Here is a 16107-nt window from a genome sequence, read left to right as displayed (position 1 = left end):
TCGGATTTTTTTTTCAAAGATAATCAAGTCTTGTCTTTCTTGTTTGCAGCAGGCTAATCCAAAGTGGCGACTCTAGTCAAAGTGCTACATGTGGACAGATGTTTGGGTATCAATCCAATGGTGATTTTCCTAAATCTACAGTTTTAGTGCTATCATGTCTCAATTCTTCCAATCTCAAACTGGGTTTCCCCAGTTGAGATTGAGGGGGAGTATTAAGGGTACAAGTTAGAAATACAGTTAGAAATATAGTTAGCAAGTTTGTTAATATTTGATTAGAGTTGTTAGGCTTACTAGTATAAAAACAAAGTGTGTAATCTTCATTCTTTCAATTAAAACAAGTCATATTTCTCTCTCTAAACTCTTTCTCTCTAAGATCTCTGTGTTCATCCTTCTTCATCTTCCTTCTTGATTTTCTCTTCAATTCCCAGACATTTCAATGTAATTAACATGGTATCAGAGCCAGGTTGTTCCACGTGTGAAGCCCAACGGCCGCACTCCACGTCACCCTATTGTGTTGTCCACGTGTTAGGCTTGAAAATCGGCCACACATGCGTGGGGGCGTGTTGAGAGTTGTCCCACATCGATGAAGGGACAAGTTTTCTATGTGCTTATATGGTCTTGGGCTACCCCCCATATTGCCAATTGATTTTATGGTGGAACCCCAATTTCATGATGAGGAGGAGAATAGAGAAGGCAGAATGAGGATGTTCATAATGAGAAGATTGCTAGCATTCCTATCTAACTAAATACCTGGGAGTTGTATTGTAGTGCCCTTTGAAAGTGTCTTTAGTCTCATTATACCCCCAGAAAGTTATTTTGTTTCACTTTATCCTCTAAATCATGTTTTTGTGTCCCAATTTATTTGCGGCTAATAAAGTGCTTTATTATTCCGTTAAATATGCTGATGTGGCTGTGGAGCAAAAAATAATCGAGAAAAATATGGAGGCGACACGTGGATTCTAGGGTAAAAAAAAAGACAAAATTACCCTTGAGGCACACCGAAGCTTCTACGCGCAAGCAACAGACAATCAAGGTCAAAAGTGATCAAAATAGGTATTTATTCAAAACCTATTTCATCCATCCTCATCATATCTCCCTCACAAGGTAACTCCCAAAGTATTTCTCCTAAATTATATTAATTAACTAATTTATTTATTTATCACTCAATTAATTTACTAATTAGCTAATTAATTGTAAATTACACCAAAAAAAACCACTAAAGTGGCCGGTTCCCATCTCTCCCAAAAGGGCCAGCCACACCCCTATAAATACCACCCCATTTTCTCCAAAAACCTAAGTTCAACACTCTTGCAAAATTCTCCAAATTCTCTAAACATTTTTCCCTCAAATTCTAACTTTGGCATCGGAGGTTCTTCGGCCAAAGCCCATCCATTCATCGTGGACGCGTGAGGCTCTTGGCCTTGACCAAATGTGTTAATTGTTTTGTAGGTGCAATTTTGTCCAAGAAGAAGAAGGCGAAAATTTGCATCCACAAATTGGTGCTTTCATTGAGAGTCTTGATCAAACGCTCGTAGAAGACTCTCGCATTCAAGGTTTTTCGTTTTCTTGTTCATTTGTAGATTTTTCGTACATTCTTATTCTTGGATTTTTTTCTTCTAAAAATTCTTTGATAAAACGTAAAAGAAAAGTACAATGGCAAGAGATTCAGAACCTTAACAAACGGAAATTCCAACGTTTGAGGATTAGGATCGCGACGATCTACAAAGCTCAACACAACAATAAGTGGAGCGGCACCACCCCCACGGGGCACCATCGTGGCAACCACCACGGCAGCCACCATTGGCAAGGTTCACGGCACCACAACCATCGCCCAAGCTGTGCCATTCAAACCCACACAGGCCCAAGCCCAAGGCGAGACGGCCCGAGCCACTTAAGCTCAATGCAAACCCAACGCGTTGCCAAGTCGAGCCTTAGCCTCGCACCCACGTGCACCACACGCCGAGCAGCCCATTCCCGTGGCCTTCCAAGCAGCCCAAATCAGTCCAAGATTAGTTCAATCGTCCCGGCTTCAAATTTCTAGGCCTACGATTGAACCAGGGGCATTTTCACCACATTTCTCCATGGATTTTACATTTCTCAACTCAAATCTTGGGTCCGGAGTCTACCACACTTCCATTGCTCAAGGAGATGCATTCCTTCCAAATTCTTCCAACCTAAATGGAGAACCACACTTGTCTCAACAAGTCATAGGATTGACAAACACCCTCGCACAGCAGACGACCTTGGTGAATTAACTTTTGCAATGCACCAAGATGCAACGTGCCCTAGATGAGGTGTCCTGAAGCATGACAAGGGCAGATGACGAACCTCTCCAGCAGCGTCCTGGCAAACAGCCCCTCAACCAGCCACGATCCTAGCGTTTTTGCAGTTTACGCTCCCGCATAGGTCATCAAGATAACATATACTCTCGTCTTAGCGTACGGAGGAGCGTTCGCTCTCGATCAAGCCCACGGACGAGCATACGTTCACGGTTGAGGCCACATTCCGATTATCAACATGGACAACCTTCCAGGTGAAGTGTTCATTCACAACTAGGCTAGCAATGAGCATTCTCTACCTCACATCGGAGTAGGCAGCACGTCGGATTGAGAGAAGCAGTTACTCAATCCTGCTCAAGTTCAACTGGCAGCCTGCAAACAGCCCGCTCGTTTGCCATGAACGTACCACATGCACCGTAGCCACATCATAGATGAGTCAAACATAAGGAAGAACGGCTTATACCAATAGGTCACGACTGGGGGCAGCCGAAAGTTCCATTGCCCCAGCAGAGGCAAATTTAAGAAAAAGTTGACAGCCTTCTGATTAAACGATTGCGTAATTTCCAGCACAACGAGGCTGCAGACGATGTGCTTCCACGAGACATGACCAACATGGGCATGTTACCATTCACAGATGAGATTGAGTGAACAGATCTAACCATGATCCTCTTCAAGAATGACGACGCGCTTATGTGCAAAAATTTTGCCACAACTCTACAAGGCAAAGCATAAGACTGGTTTCACACCCTACCGCCGCAATCGATCCGGAGTTTCAACGAACTTTCCTTAGTTTTCACTAAGGAGTATTCATCTAACCGCTTAATCAAAAGAACATCCGACCATCTTTTCAGCATCGTAAAAGACCTTTGGGACACAATTCATGACTATATCAAGAGGTTTAAAACAGATAAGGCCAAGATTGTTGGCTGCAAAGAGGACATAACAATGGCAGCATTTAGAAATGGGCTTCCCATCGAACACCCTTTATTCGAAAAAACTGATCATAGGAGAAGAACTGACCCTAGCAGTTTCGTATGCTTTGACGGACAAGCATGCACTATGGGACGAGGCCAAGCAGTCTAACAAAAATAAGTCTGAAAAAAACGCATGGAACGTTCCCCGACCAGAGAAGACTTAGTGTCCGAAACATTCACCAAGTTCACAGTTCCAATTAGTCAAATTTTCCGCAAGCTCAAAAATGAACCTTGGTTTGAACTGCCGCCACCCATGAAAGGCAATCTTATCAGGCTGGATCATACAAAGTATTGGGCATTCCATCAAGGACTAGGCCACACTACCAACGACTGTCTAAAGTGGAAGCAATACCTTGAGAAGTTGACAAATGAGGGCTGGTGCGACGAGTATCTTGACAGGTCAACGATAAGGCCTGTACAAGCAAGGGAAGTCTTCATCACCCCCTGAACCCCGTTAGGGCTTTTCCAAATAAGCTCGAAGTCTCAAGCAGCTCAACGAACAAGGCCTCGCAAGCCGATGATTATCCAACTTATTATGCAGTTTCTATCTTCTAGTAAAGTTGATTCCTTTCTTTATTCTCAATGAAGATTCAAGAAGTTATTCATAAGCCTAGCTTAACTGTTGTCTACAACAACTGCTCAAACACCCATATGGATAAGCTCTCTATTGCGAGAGGATAAACTAATTGCTTTCCAGTGCGAGAGGGTAAACCAAATCCATGACATCCATATGGGTAACTCTCCAGTACGAGAGGATAAACTAATTGCTTTCTAGTGTAAGAGGGTAAATTAATTACTCTTCAATCCGAGAGGGTAAACCAATCCCCAGACACCAATCTGGGTAAGCTCTCTAGTGCGAGAAGATAAACTAATTGCTCTCTAATGCGAGAAGGTAAACCAATTCCCCGACACCCAAAAGGGTCTGCTCTCCAGTACGAGAGGATAAACTAATTACTCTCCTATGCAAGAGGTAAATCAATTCCCCGACACCCATATGGGTAAACTCTCCAATGCGAGAGGGTAAACTAATTGCTCTCCAGTGCGAAAGGGTAAACTAATTCCTTGACACCTATCTGGGTAAGCTCTCCAGTGCAAAAAGGGCACATAGCTCAAAAGATCGAATGCTTGAAGACCAACTAAGCAACAAATGGTCAGGGGGCAGCAACCACTTTGCACCCAACAGTTCGCTCATCCAACACTTCATCTTCAGCAACTTTGATCTTGGCAGCTCCATCCTTGACTGCTTCATCTACGACAGCTGAGAAATTAAACTCAAACAGTTTCCTCATTTTTGGCAAGTAGCCCAAATCGTGGCCCATGCCACGCCACTTCCTCGGCCCATGTCGAGCCAGGCCTTGGCTTCAGTCAAGCCAAGTAGCACAAGCAAATGGCCTTTGCCACACCTCCTCCTTTGCCCATGCCAAGCCGACTCCTGGCCCTTGCCAGCTGACGTGCCGCACCACCCCGACAACTGCCCCGTGGCAGCACCACCCAAGAAGAAGACAAGGAAAATTAAGGTTTTCTTAAATCGATGCAGTGCGGAGAAGACAAAGAAATTAAAAGAAGACGGTTCTTTGCACGAGCAAGCAAAGAAGAGTGCTAAGGGAGGGGGAACAAATATCATCTAGCTTTCTTTCTTTCTTGTATGGACAAATAATTTCCCTCTGAAGTTGATTTAATCCCATACTTAAGGTAGTCCTAAATAGACTTTAGAGGTAATCTATTTCCCCTTTCTAGAAGAATCTAATTCCAAGTCCAAGTGGAAATCTACATCAAAGTTGAAGATCTCTACATATTAATATTATGCCTTTTCCTATGAGCAGCCCAACAGGTATGGGGGCATTTATGGAGTAAAAAATAATCGAGAAAAATATGGAGGCGACACGTGATTCTAGGGTCAAAAAAGACAAAAGTACCCTCGAGGCACATCGAAGCTTCTACGCGCAAGCAACGGACAAACAAGGTCAAAAGTGATCAAAATAGGTATTTATTTAAAACCTATTTCATCCATCCTCATCAAATCTCCCTCAGAATGTAACTCCCAAACTATTTCTCCTAAATTACATTAATTAGCTAATTAGTTTATTTATCACTCAATTAATTGTAAATTACACCCAAAAAAACCACTAAAGTGGCCGGTTCTCATCTCTCCCAAAAGGGCCGACCACACCACTATAAATACCACCCAATTTTCTCCAAAAACCTAAGTTCAACACTCTTGCAAAATTCTTCAAATTCTCTAAACACTTTTCCCTCAAATTCTAATATTGGCATTGGAGGTTCTTCGGCCAAAGCCCCATCCATTCATCGTGGGCGCGTGAGACTCTTGCAAATTCTCCAAATTCTCTAAACACTTTTCCCTCAAATTCTAACTTTGGCATCGGAGGTTCTTTGGCCAAAGCCCTCTCCATTTATCGTGGGCGCGTGAGGCTCTTGGCTTTGACCAAATGTGTTAATTGTTTTATAGGTGCAATTTTATCCAAGAAGAAGAAGGCAGAAATTTGCATCCACAGTGGCTGTGAAGGACTCATAATTTTCTTATGTGTATGCCATGTAAACACCACGTGGGCAGAAAAATAAATAAATTTGGTTTGTTAAAAAGATTAGTTTAAATCATAGTTTATAGTTGAGAAAAAAGAAATAAAAACAAGGGAGAAAAAGATTGTCGACGGAAAACGATTTTGGTATGAATTAACTCAAATTTGATTGGAAGTTGCCCATGGAAAATTTCCTTCATATCTCTCTCTCACCTACCGCACACAAGCTCTCCATTATTTCCTTTAACTTTTTTTTTCCATATTTTTCATATCAAAATTCGAAATCAAGATGTGAAAATTGATGAATATCTTGATCTTCGGGAGTAATGAAATGAATTTAACAGCATAGGGTAAACTGGGACGCAAAAACATGATTTAGATGGCAAAGTGAAACAAAATAATTTTCAGAGTGTAAAGTAGAACTCAAAGACACTTTCAAGAGTACTACAGTAATTAAGCCGTGCTGGATTTATACATGGCCTACTTAAAATACTTAGTACTCTCATACAGGTGATGAGTGGACTTAAGTCGATTCATTAAGATTAATTCCTCAGTTTATCATGTGATTAAAAGTCAAATGGTGCCTAGCTAGTAAACTACCTTGCCTAATCAAGGTATGGGATTCTTTGCTTGCATATGTAGCTAGGTCTCACGTGAGTTCCACATATCCCTGCATATATAAGAAATGAGGTTGGTTTTATTATAAAACCAAAGATCGATATGGAGCTTGAGAGGAAAAAATGCAACAAGATCTGATATATATATCTCTTATGAGCGTAGGTATATAGCTAGCTAGCTTGTGTCCCATTATAATTACTGCTGACAAATTTTTACATACAAGGAAGACTACAGACTGATCAGATACCCAAAAAAAAATGAAGGGGGTTAAAAAATACACAAGGTGATGACTAGGTTGATGAATCATGATCAAGTTTTGAGCATAGAATTAAGTCGTCTCAGCCACACTGAGTGAAGAATCATGTGAATTACATCAAACGGCTCAGACGGCCGATTAAGCACAAAATGCCTCTTAACTTTGGACACCCTCTTCTGCATTTTCAGATAATTTTCATACGGAATTGCTCGTAAGATGGTCTTAATTTCTGGTATCTTGGCAACTGGAATTTGTACTGAAAATTGGCTCCAATCAAGAACATCATTGAAAGGCAATGTATAATTGTCAGAAATTAGCACCGGTACACATCCTGCATGAATTGCCTCCACAGCTCTAGGGCTTGCCACTTCAAACCCACTGGGGCACAAGCAGTACTTGCTTTGACCCATTAATTTTGTGTAGTTTTGGTCCTGGGGAAGCTTCTCATGGACTTGAACTTCATCATCTTTGTCCTTCCAATAATGTAGCAAGACGGTTCGAATCGGTCCGTGGACTCTGCCGGCGAAGAATGCTAGAATCTGGCGGTTGTTTGGGGCCTGACCTAAATCTGGTGGTCCAAGCTCTCGAGGGAGTACATAAACTTCAGGCATGGAGACATCTCTTTGGGGTTTAAATCCTTCAGAGGTGTTGGCATTGCAAAGAACCCTAATAAAGTTCTTTAAGAGTTTAGAGTGACCTAATGAGATGCGGGGTGCCTGAAATATGATAAAGTTATTGATTGAGATGACCTATACACATATCCTTCACAAAAAGATAGCGTTTAGTAAAGCATTACCCAATCATGACATGATGCCATAAAATGGTCAGCGCCATCGCTTCTGTTCCAATATCGATACTTAGTTGCCACGATGCCAATGTAGTCGATGACTACCCGCTGCAGGCGATCGAGATGGTAGTCTTGTATTCTAGTGATAGGTAAGTAAACGTATTCGACAATGTTGGCAACACTAAAGGGAAGGAAGAATGTGTGAGCCTCATCAGGATGCATAGCCCTGAAAGGGCTCTCCTCCCTCTCTATTTCATCTATGAAGTGTCCTTCAATGCCGTAAATGTCTTTCATAGGACCCATGTGTATTAATGGTAACTCTCCTTCCTTGTACGTCCACACCTTAAACCTCTTCCTCATCTCTATGTGACTCCTGACAATTAGCATCACAATCATTATAAGAAAACATCGATCATGATGAAATTTATCTTTGGGAAGAAAATAAAAGCAGGTTTTTGTTAGCAATATAGATACTCAACTGATGAAAAGCATAAGAATTTTTGTAAATGCTTCCTCTTGGGACAAAAGTCTCTTCTCTCTCTGAAGTATAGTTTCTGGACTGAATTGCTTCACGAATCGCTGCACGTGCTTTAGCTAAATCTTCTTCGATTCTCTCCAAACTAGTCTTATTCTAATCATGGAACACAATAAAATTGTAATTAGTCAATGCAAGTTAACTTACCAAATACGTAATTATAACAGAGCTTAATTTTGGTTCCATGCACTAACCTTGTGCGTACTACTCCTTCAATGGAATTTTCCAGAATCCCATCGAAAGAACGTGTGGTAGGGTTGTGTAGTTGTTCTTTTTACGATTGAAAGACGTAGTGAAAGAGGAAATCAAGGGAAAATTATTGAGATGGTATTCAGGGAAAGGTGAGAAGACTAGGAGGAAGAAGAGAAGAAACAAGAACGTTACTAACAAAAAAATTACTGTGGGAGATCGGAAGGCGCCTGCAGTAGTAGTAATCGTCATATGGTACTGATTGATTGTTCTGGTTCTATGGATTAGCTAGCATATATACATACGCACGCGTACAATCTTTCAGTCTTTCATTTTTTGGTAAATATAGATTGCATATGCATTAAGCCGGAACACGAAAAAAGACGGTAAAAACAAAGCCAAATACAATAAAATAAAACAACCCATGCGTTGAAAAATAGATCAAGGCTTAGGAGGTGAAACCAACCCATGCACGAAGAAACAACAAAATAAAACAAGGGTTTTGATAGAGAAGTGTATATAATATAGGTATAGGATATTTATATCCACACACTCTTTTTTACCTTTCTCACACTCTTCTCAAATTCTAGCCGTCAAATTAAATGGATTGCCGAGGATCACATAATAGAAATTAACAATGAGTGTGTTAAGGGTAAAAAATGTATGCGGATAGGACCATACATAGATAGATCTTCAAGAACAAATCTATGTAATTAATTAATTGGATAAATTACACAAAACTACCTCAATTATGGGTCGCACCACAATCTCATACCTTATGTTTTAAACATTGCAAATTCATACCTAAACTTATGAATTCGTTGCAATGTTAGACCTTCGTTGTTTAATCCATTAAGTAGGCCGTTAAGTGATGACATGACAAATGCAGGGTCCATATTTTTCTGACATGGAGGACCATGTAGATAAATTAACGGAGGGTTAACATTGCAACAAATTTATAAGTTAAGATATGACATATCAATGTTTAAAACATGAGGTATAAGATTCTGTTGTGATCCATAATTGAGGTAGTTTTATGAATTTACCCTAATTAATTAGAATATCTAGCTAGTTCATTTGTATTTAGTCACTGTTTACTCAATCATGAATGCCATTTGACCCTCTCTAATATATGTGGATCCTACATACAATGATATGATCACTCACATTTATTAGAGAGTATGTCAACACGTATCACTTTATTAGGTTTTTGCATGACCTGGATAAACATCATCGACCGCTTAGTTAAAGTACCAAAATATAAGGGTTTTGATAGACTAAACTCCGATCCCAAAAGGTATATATATTGAGTACTTAACTAGCTAGCTAGCTTGACAAAAATAAAAAATAAAAAAATAAAATAAAAACAAAAGCTAGCTAACAAGTCCAACTCATTTGTTTATCAGTTTTTTGGGTTTAATTTGTAAGGGCTAAAATCCCAATAATGTATACGTTGAAGTGAATTCCTTGGATCACCATTCACCAAAATCAAGTATTTTAATTTATCAAAATAATTACCATCCCTTGATTCTAATAAATACATGCATGAGAATGATTACATTGAGGGTCGTTTCATAATATTTTGTTTTTAATTTTTATTTATTTTCAAAATTCATATCTATATATATAGTAGGTACAGTAATTTTCAAAATAATGAAAACATAAACCTCACTTTTATGATGAATTTTCCAAATTTGGCTATCATTTTTTGAAATTGAAAACTGAAACAGTTACTAATTAATTAACAAGTTATGAAAATTGAAACAGTTATCAACCTGAAAAGTTGAAATTGAAATGCTTACTTTGGTAAGATTATCCCTGTGTCTCCTTTGATACATGGAGCCTGTGAGAAGCTCATCAAAATATGAAACTTGAGGTAGAGATGTGTGGTTTCTCTTTGTTAGGCCGGAAGGTATAGTAGTAGTATTGAAAGAGGAAACAAAGGGAATAATGACATTGTTTTCACGAAGCAAAGGCGAGAAGGTTAGGACGAAGAAAACGAGAAAAAAGAAGATAATTAGCCAAAAAAGTGTGGGGCAGCGGAAAGCTGAATTCATGGCCATGGCTGGCTAGCTAGCTTGACTGTTTCTTCAATGTCGTGTCCGTTTATAAGAACCTCTGCAGAGCTGCATTTTTTTACTTGTATATAAATGGGTAGCTCTTAGCGGTTTAACTGTGTGAAGATTATCACACACTGATACTAATGCAAATAATTGAACTTGGAAAAAATTGCTACAGATATCGATAAATTTAAAGTTACATAAAATTTCAAGATGAGTATCTTGCAAGTTATGTATTAGATAAATTATAAATCGGTCTTTTTCCATGTATATGATCACAGAAGAGCCTCCCTTACACAGTATGATATTTTCTGTACTTTTACTTGACCTCACACATTTTGAGAGTATCGGTCTCACGCCTGATAATGAAAGGACATTACATGTGCTTATAAGTAAGAATATTTTCCATATTGCTAATTGGTTTTAGGATAAAACCTTAACTTTCTTTATAGTATCAGAGCAGGTTGACACACTTGTGAAGCTCAACGGCCACATATGCTCCACCTCACCCAATTGTGGTTTCCACGTGCTAGACTTGAAAATTCATCACACGTGAGGGAGTGTGTTGAGTGATGCAATCTCATATCGGGGAAATGAGGGAATTTGCATATGCTTATAAGTAGTTGAGTTACTTTTCATATTAACAATTGATTTTATAGTATAACTTTAACTTTTTTTATAGTATCAGAACATATTAACCTACATGAGAAGTCCAATGATCACTTAGTATAAAGTATCATAATGAAGGGGGATGATATCTTTTAGGATTTTGAGGGTTGAAACGTCTCTGATCCCAAAAGGTATATTGAGTACTTAACTAGCAAGTCCAACTCATTTGTTTATAAGTTTTTTACGTTTAACTCATTGAAGTCCATTTCTTGGATCGCCACGCACCAATTTAATTCTCGAAACTCCTGCGGTGCTGCGTTTTGATTGAATTGAAAGTAATGTGCTGTTAAAGGTGGCTTGAATCATAATCTTCTGATTGATAGAGAGATAAAAATTGAAAATCTAATGGATACCTTGGAATTTGTTCGATTTATATATCATTGAAAAAATTGGTTTTTGTACAACTTTTTAGGTAGAATAATGCTAAGGAGACAAATTGGATTTGAATCAAATATTTAGGTTTATTAAAAGATAGAATTTAGCTCTGTAAGCCGCAAATGTCACTTGTTTATACCATATTTAGGGCCTCGTATTTAGACCTCGTATAAATACTCGAGGGACTTAAATGTAATTATGTAATAAAGGAAGGGACAAATATGTAATTAGGGGAGGAGCCCTTATTCTATAAAAGGGCATCCTCACCCTCACAAACCCTAAGCTTCCTCACACCCCCTAAGCTCTAAGCTCTCTCTCTCCCTCTTCAACAGAGAAATACAATACAATCAGTGTGGACGTAGCCCAAACCTTGGGGTGAACCACGATACATCTTGTGTTATTTACATTACTTGCAGATTCACGGTCGGATTTACGTTGTTCCAAGACATCCAGTTTTGTGCATCAACATTTGGCGCCGTCTGTGGGAATCGACACAAAAAAACTATGTCGGTTATCTCTCAATTTTTCACCTCCACCGTAAATCTACAAGAACACAAAAACTCAGAAACCCAATAACCTCTCCTCACTCCAATCTTCAGACTTGCAAACTCTAAACCCCCAAATCACCCCATCGTATCATCTTCTCTCTCATATCTTTCTTTCTCTTGCATCCTCAGAATTTCATCAGATCTTTACTGCAGATATGCTCAGATCACTAACCAGAGAGTTTAAGCTGATCAGCTGCAATGATTTTCTCTGTAAGCGAGCTATGCCCTTTTCAACCTTTGGTGCATCTGGCCATGGAAGCTTTGTTCTCTCCGGAATCTCCCTCATCCCAATCTTTGCGTACGAAGGATTGCAAGATTTTATCTCTTCAAATGAGCATCGTCGGGTCTTGGAATTCGCTGTTGTCTTATGCATAAGGTTCTTCTGCACAGCTCGCTGTCCGCCGTGGCCATCCGAGGCGTCGATTTCAAGTGGTACGATGGGTTCCTTTTGTCGATGCTTGCGACGAGCGTCGCTGGCAGACCCCCGTTATCTCTGACAGCAGCCGGAACTGGCCTCCGACCTCGGTTTCGTTGATTTTGAAGCCAAGATCCACTGATCCACTGAGCTGGGATTAGGAAATAGAGCAGGGGTGATAGGTTCGAGAAGATTTTGGATCTTCCATCAGAAGGGGAAAGCAACCATCGGTGGGGGTTTATGCAATTGAAGGTGGAGAGGTTCGAGAAGAACAGAACAAAGAGAGAGGCCGTGCTTGAGACGACCGCCAAGAAACCCATATCTCGAAGATGGTCAGGTCATGCTTAAGACTTTTCCAATTGCATCCTGAGACGTGTGCCCTTGACTGGGCTTCATTTACCTAACCCAGATCTCGAAAGCTTTGAGCTGCTACTCATATCAGCTCAACAAACAGCGGAGCTCCGCTGCCAATCCTACCCGCCACCTCCAGCGGAACGCTGGGCCACCACCTGACTCGGCGACTGGTCAAAATCGGAGCCCATGATGTATTTTTCGCTCCTAGCGACTTCAACTTAACGCTTCTCGACCACCTGATCGCCGAGCCCAGCCTCAACCTCATCGGCTGCTGCACCAAGTTCAATGCCGGTGATGCTGCTAACGGCTAGGCGTCCAGATCCGAGAGGCTTCATTTATGGCGCTCCGACAGTCCATGCGAGCTGATGCAGGAGATGGTGGGTGACCTGGAGCTCATGAGTTTGAGGGTAGGCATGGGTGTACTGTGAGTTCATCTATCTACTTCTTGCTGCCGCGCAAGCCCCACATCTCAATGATGAAGTGGTGGTCTCTGACGGAGCAGAGACTGATAAGGATCTTGACATAACCGACGAGGTGCCTGTGAAAGATGTTTCAAGGGATCTAGGCCAAGAGACGGGGCATGATTCAATGCCAACCCCAACCCTGTCGTTGGATGACCAAGTTGCGAGTTCCTCATCTACAACACAAGTCACTAGGCCTTTCCCTGGCCTCAGACGAGTTTCTGGGCCTCATACGAGAACCACTGTGCCGCTGGGCCTTTCCCTGGATCTGTGCTACTTAAACAGAAGAAAGTTCAGGAAGATGGTAACCTTCTCCCTAAATGTGCAGATGCCAAAGAAGAGAAGGTGTATGAATTTTTGAAGCTTCAGCTGCAAAGCGATTTGAATGGGGAACATAATGATGGGCAGTCATGTGCTCAGATTTCGAAAAAGCAGAAAGTAAGGGCTACCTTTGTAAAAAAGAGACCCGTTTCGAGGATTCTGAAAGGCTACGTTGGTCTCAGGATAAGACATTTTATCTGTCCGAGCTGTAAGGCTCGCAAAGCATACTGGGTTCGGTTTTGGAGATGTGCAGTGTTAAACAAAAACAAAAGCAAAGGCAAATAATATTAATGGGATGCATAGTGGGGTGGTGCGGTTCACAACTATGATGATGATGGACCAACAAGCCAGCTCATTCGAATTCAGATCTGACAGCAGTTGCATATGCATGGTCATGGTGCTGCAGCAGATAATATTAATGGGATGCATGGTGAGGTGGTGTAGTCCACAACCATGATGAGGATGGCAACTGTCGAAACGTTTATTTTTGTATGATGTAATTCATTTTTCCTATCTTTCGGAGACATCTGTTTAAACTCCATCAGAGGGTAACTAAAAAAAAAAAAACAGCAAAGCCCAAAACAAATGGGCTGGCATGTTGTGGAGGGCGAAGGTCCATAAGCCCGAAATAGCACCAACCAGGTGATCAAAAGTACGTCCAGTACTCCACAATTATTCGGCAACCCACCGCTATTACCACCAACCAGGTGATCAAAAGTACGCCCAGTACTCCACAATTATTCAGCAACCCACCGCTATTACCACCAACCAGGTGATCAAAAGTACGCCCAGTACTCCACAATTATTCGGCAACCTGCCGCTATTACCACCAACTAGATGATGAAATGTACAACTTGTACTCTAATATCATTTGGAAACTAGCCATTCATGCCACCAACTAGGTGATGACATGTACAACCCGTACTCTAATATCATTTGGCAACTCGCCATTCATGCCACCAACCAAGTGATGACATGTACAACCCGTACTCTAATATCATTTGGCAACTCGCCATTCATGCCACCAACCAGGTGATGAAATGTACAACCCGTACTCTCCTTCATACCACCAACCAGGTGATCAAAAGTACGCCAAGTACTCCAAATTATACATGAGCATTACTCATGTCATTCATACATAAACATTCATGAGCATCACTCATGATAATCATACATAAACATTCATGACCATCATTCATGTCAACATTCATGAGCATCACTCATGTTAACATTCATGAGCATCACTCATGACAACATCCATGAGCATCACTCATGTCAATCAACATAAACATTCATGAGCATCACTCATGTCAATCAGCTTCAAAAGCTTCATTTACAGAGCTCTAGCTTCAAAGCTTCACTTGCAAAGCTTCACTTACAAAGCTTCAGTGTAGGGTATACACATACCACATCCGAACAACCGCCACTTCGGGCCATACATGGATTCAATTTGAAGTCTCCAGCCAACAGACTCTATTGACCGAAGACTTGGGGGACTACATTATGTACCATATATTGGGCCTCAACTGGGCCTCATAAAAAATACTTGGGGGACTTAACCCATTACTTATGTATTGAGGAGCGAGCCCTTATTCTATAAAAGGGACTCCCTCACTTTTATTAGAGAGAGCACCACCCACTATTTATGTATTGAGGAGCGAACCCTTGTTTTATAAAAGGGACTCCCTCACCTTCACCGTCGCCAGCCGAGCAACCGCCTCGCCACAAGCATCACCTTTAGTACCACACATTAGGCCTCTACATTTGGGCCTCATGAAAGCATTTGGGGGGACTTAACCCATTATTCATGTATTGAGGAGAGAACCCTTCTTCTATAAAAGGGACTCCCTCACCTTCATTAGAGAGCAACGCCACCAGCTGAGCAACCGCCTCGCCGCGAGCATCACTCCTAACCCATCATTTATGTATTAAGGAGCGAGCCCTTATTCTATAAAATGGATTCCCTCACCTTCAAATGCCGCAAGCCGAGCCAACCAAGGCAACATAAGCCACGAGCTAAGCAGCCTCACAGCGTGTGCTACTTCTAATTGAGCGTCATTTCAGATTGAGCACTGCCTCATATCGAGCATCAGTTCAAGACAGCATCTAGTTACTTCGGCCCACACATGGACTGAATTTCAAGTCTCCAGCCAAAAGACTCTCTTGACTGAAGACTTGGGGGACTACTGTTTATACCATATTCAGGGCCTCGTATTTAGACCTCGTATAAATACTCGAGGGACTTAAATGTAATTATGTAATAAAGGAAGGGACAAATATGTAATTAGGGGAGGAGCCCTTATTCTATAAAAGGGTATCCTCACCCTCACAAACCCTAAGCTTCCTCACACCCCCTAAGCTCTAAGCTCTCTCTCTCCCTCTTCAACAGAGAAATACAATACAATCAGTGTGGACGTAGCCCAAACCTTGGGGTGAACCACGATACATCTTGTGTTATTTACATTACTTGCAGATTCACGGTCGGATTTACGTTGTTCCAAGACATCCAGTTTTGTGCATCAACATCACTCAACCTTCCAGACCTATATTTCAGGACCTAAAATGTATTAATTGTTGTGGAATAGTTTTAACTCTAATTCTTTTTTCAAGTTCAAACTCACGCTGTTATGCAATGACTCAACACATTTCCACCTTAATTTAGTTTTACGAATGTTTTAACCTTTACATTTCAACAAAATTTCCAAAACCAAACAAATCATACTAACCAA

General features: G+C 40.9%; 1 protein-coding gene across 1 annotated transcript; it reads right to left on the bottom strand.

Annotated features, from left to right (window-relative positions):
• Nucleotides 1-6660: 6660 nt before the first annotated feature.
• LOC103400069 (probable glycosyltransferase At5g20260) lies at nt 6661-10268 on the bottom strand. Its single transcript, XM_070814689.1, has 4 exons — nt 9978-10268; nt 7931-8082; nt 7461-7824; nt 6661-7380 (listed from the first exon to the last, which is right to left on the bottom strand). Exons 1-4 carry the CDS (start codon nt 10236-10238, stop codon nt 6718-6720), a joined length of 1440 nt encoding a protein of 479 aa, XP_070670790.1. The 5' UTR covers nt 10239-10268; the 3' UTR covers nt 6661-6717.
• Nucleotides 10269-16107: the final 5839 nt, after the last annotated feature.

Source organism: Malus domestica, chromosome 15 (genome assembly GCF_042453785.1).
Source record: "Malus domestica chromosome 15, GDT2T_hap1".
Taxonomy (NCBI): domain Eukaryota; kingdom Viridiplantae; phylum Streptophyta; class Magnoliopsida; order Rosales; family Rosaceae; genus Malus; species Malus domestica.
The sequence above is the reverse complement of the archived record's forward strand: the minus strand, read 5'-3'. Positions and strand labels throughout refer to the sequence as shown.

Coding starts and splice junctions, on each gene's coding strand:
- LOC103400069 (XM_070814689.1), bottom strand. CDS start 10,238: ATGGCCATGAATTCAGCTTTCCGCTGCCCCACACTTTTTTGGCTAATT. Junction 8,083..9,977: donor ACAGGGATAATCTTACCAAA/GTAAGCATTTCA, acceptor TTCCATGATTAG/AATAAGACTAGTTTGGAGAG. Junction 7,381..7,460: donor TGGCATCATGTCATGATTGG/GTAATGCTTTAC, acceptor ATCATATTTCAG/GCACCCCGCATCTCATTAGG.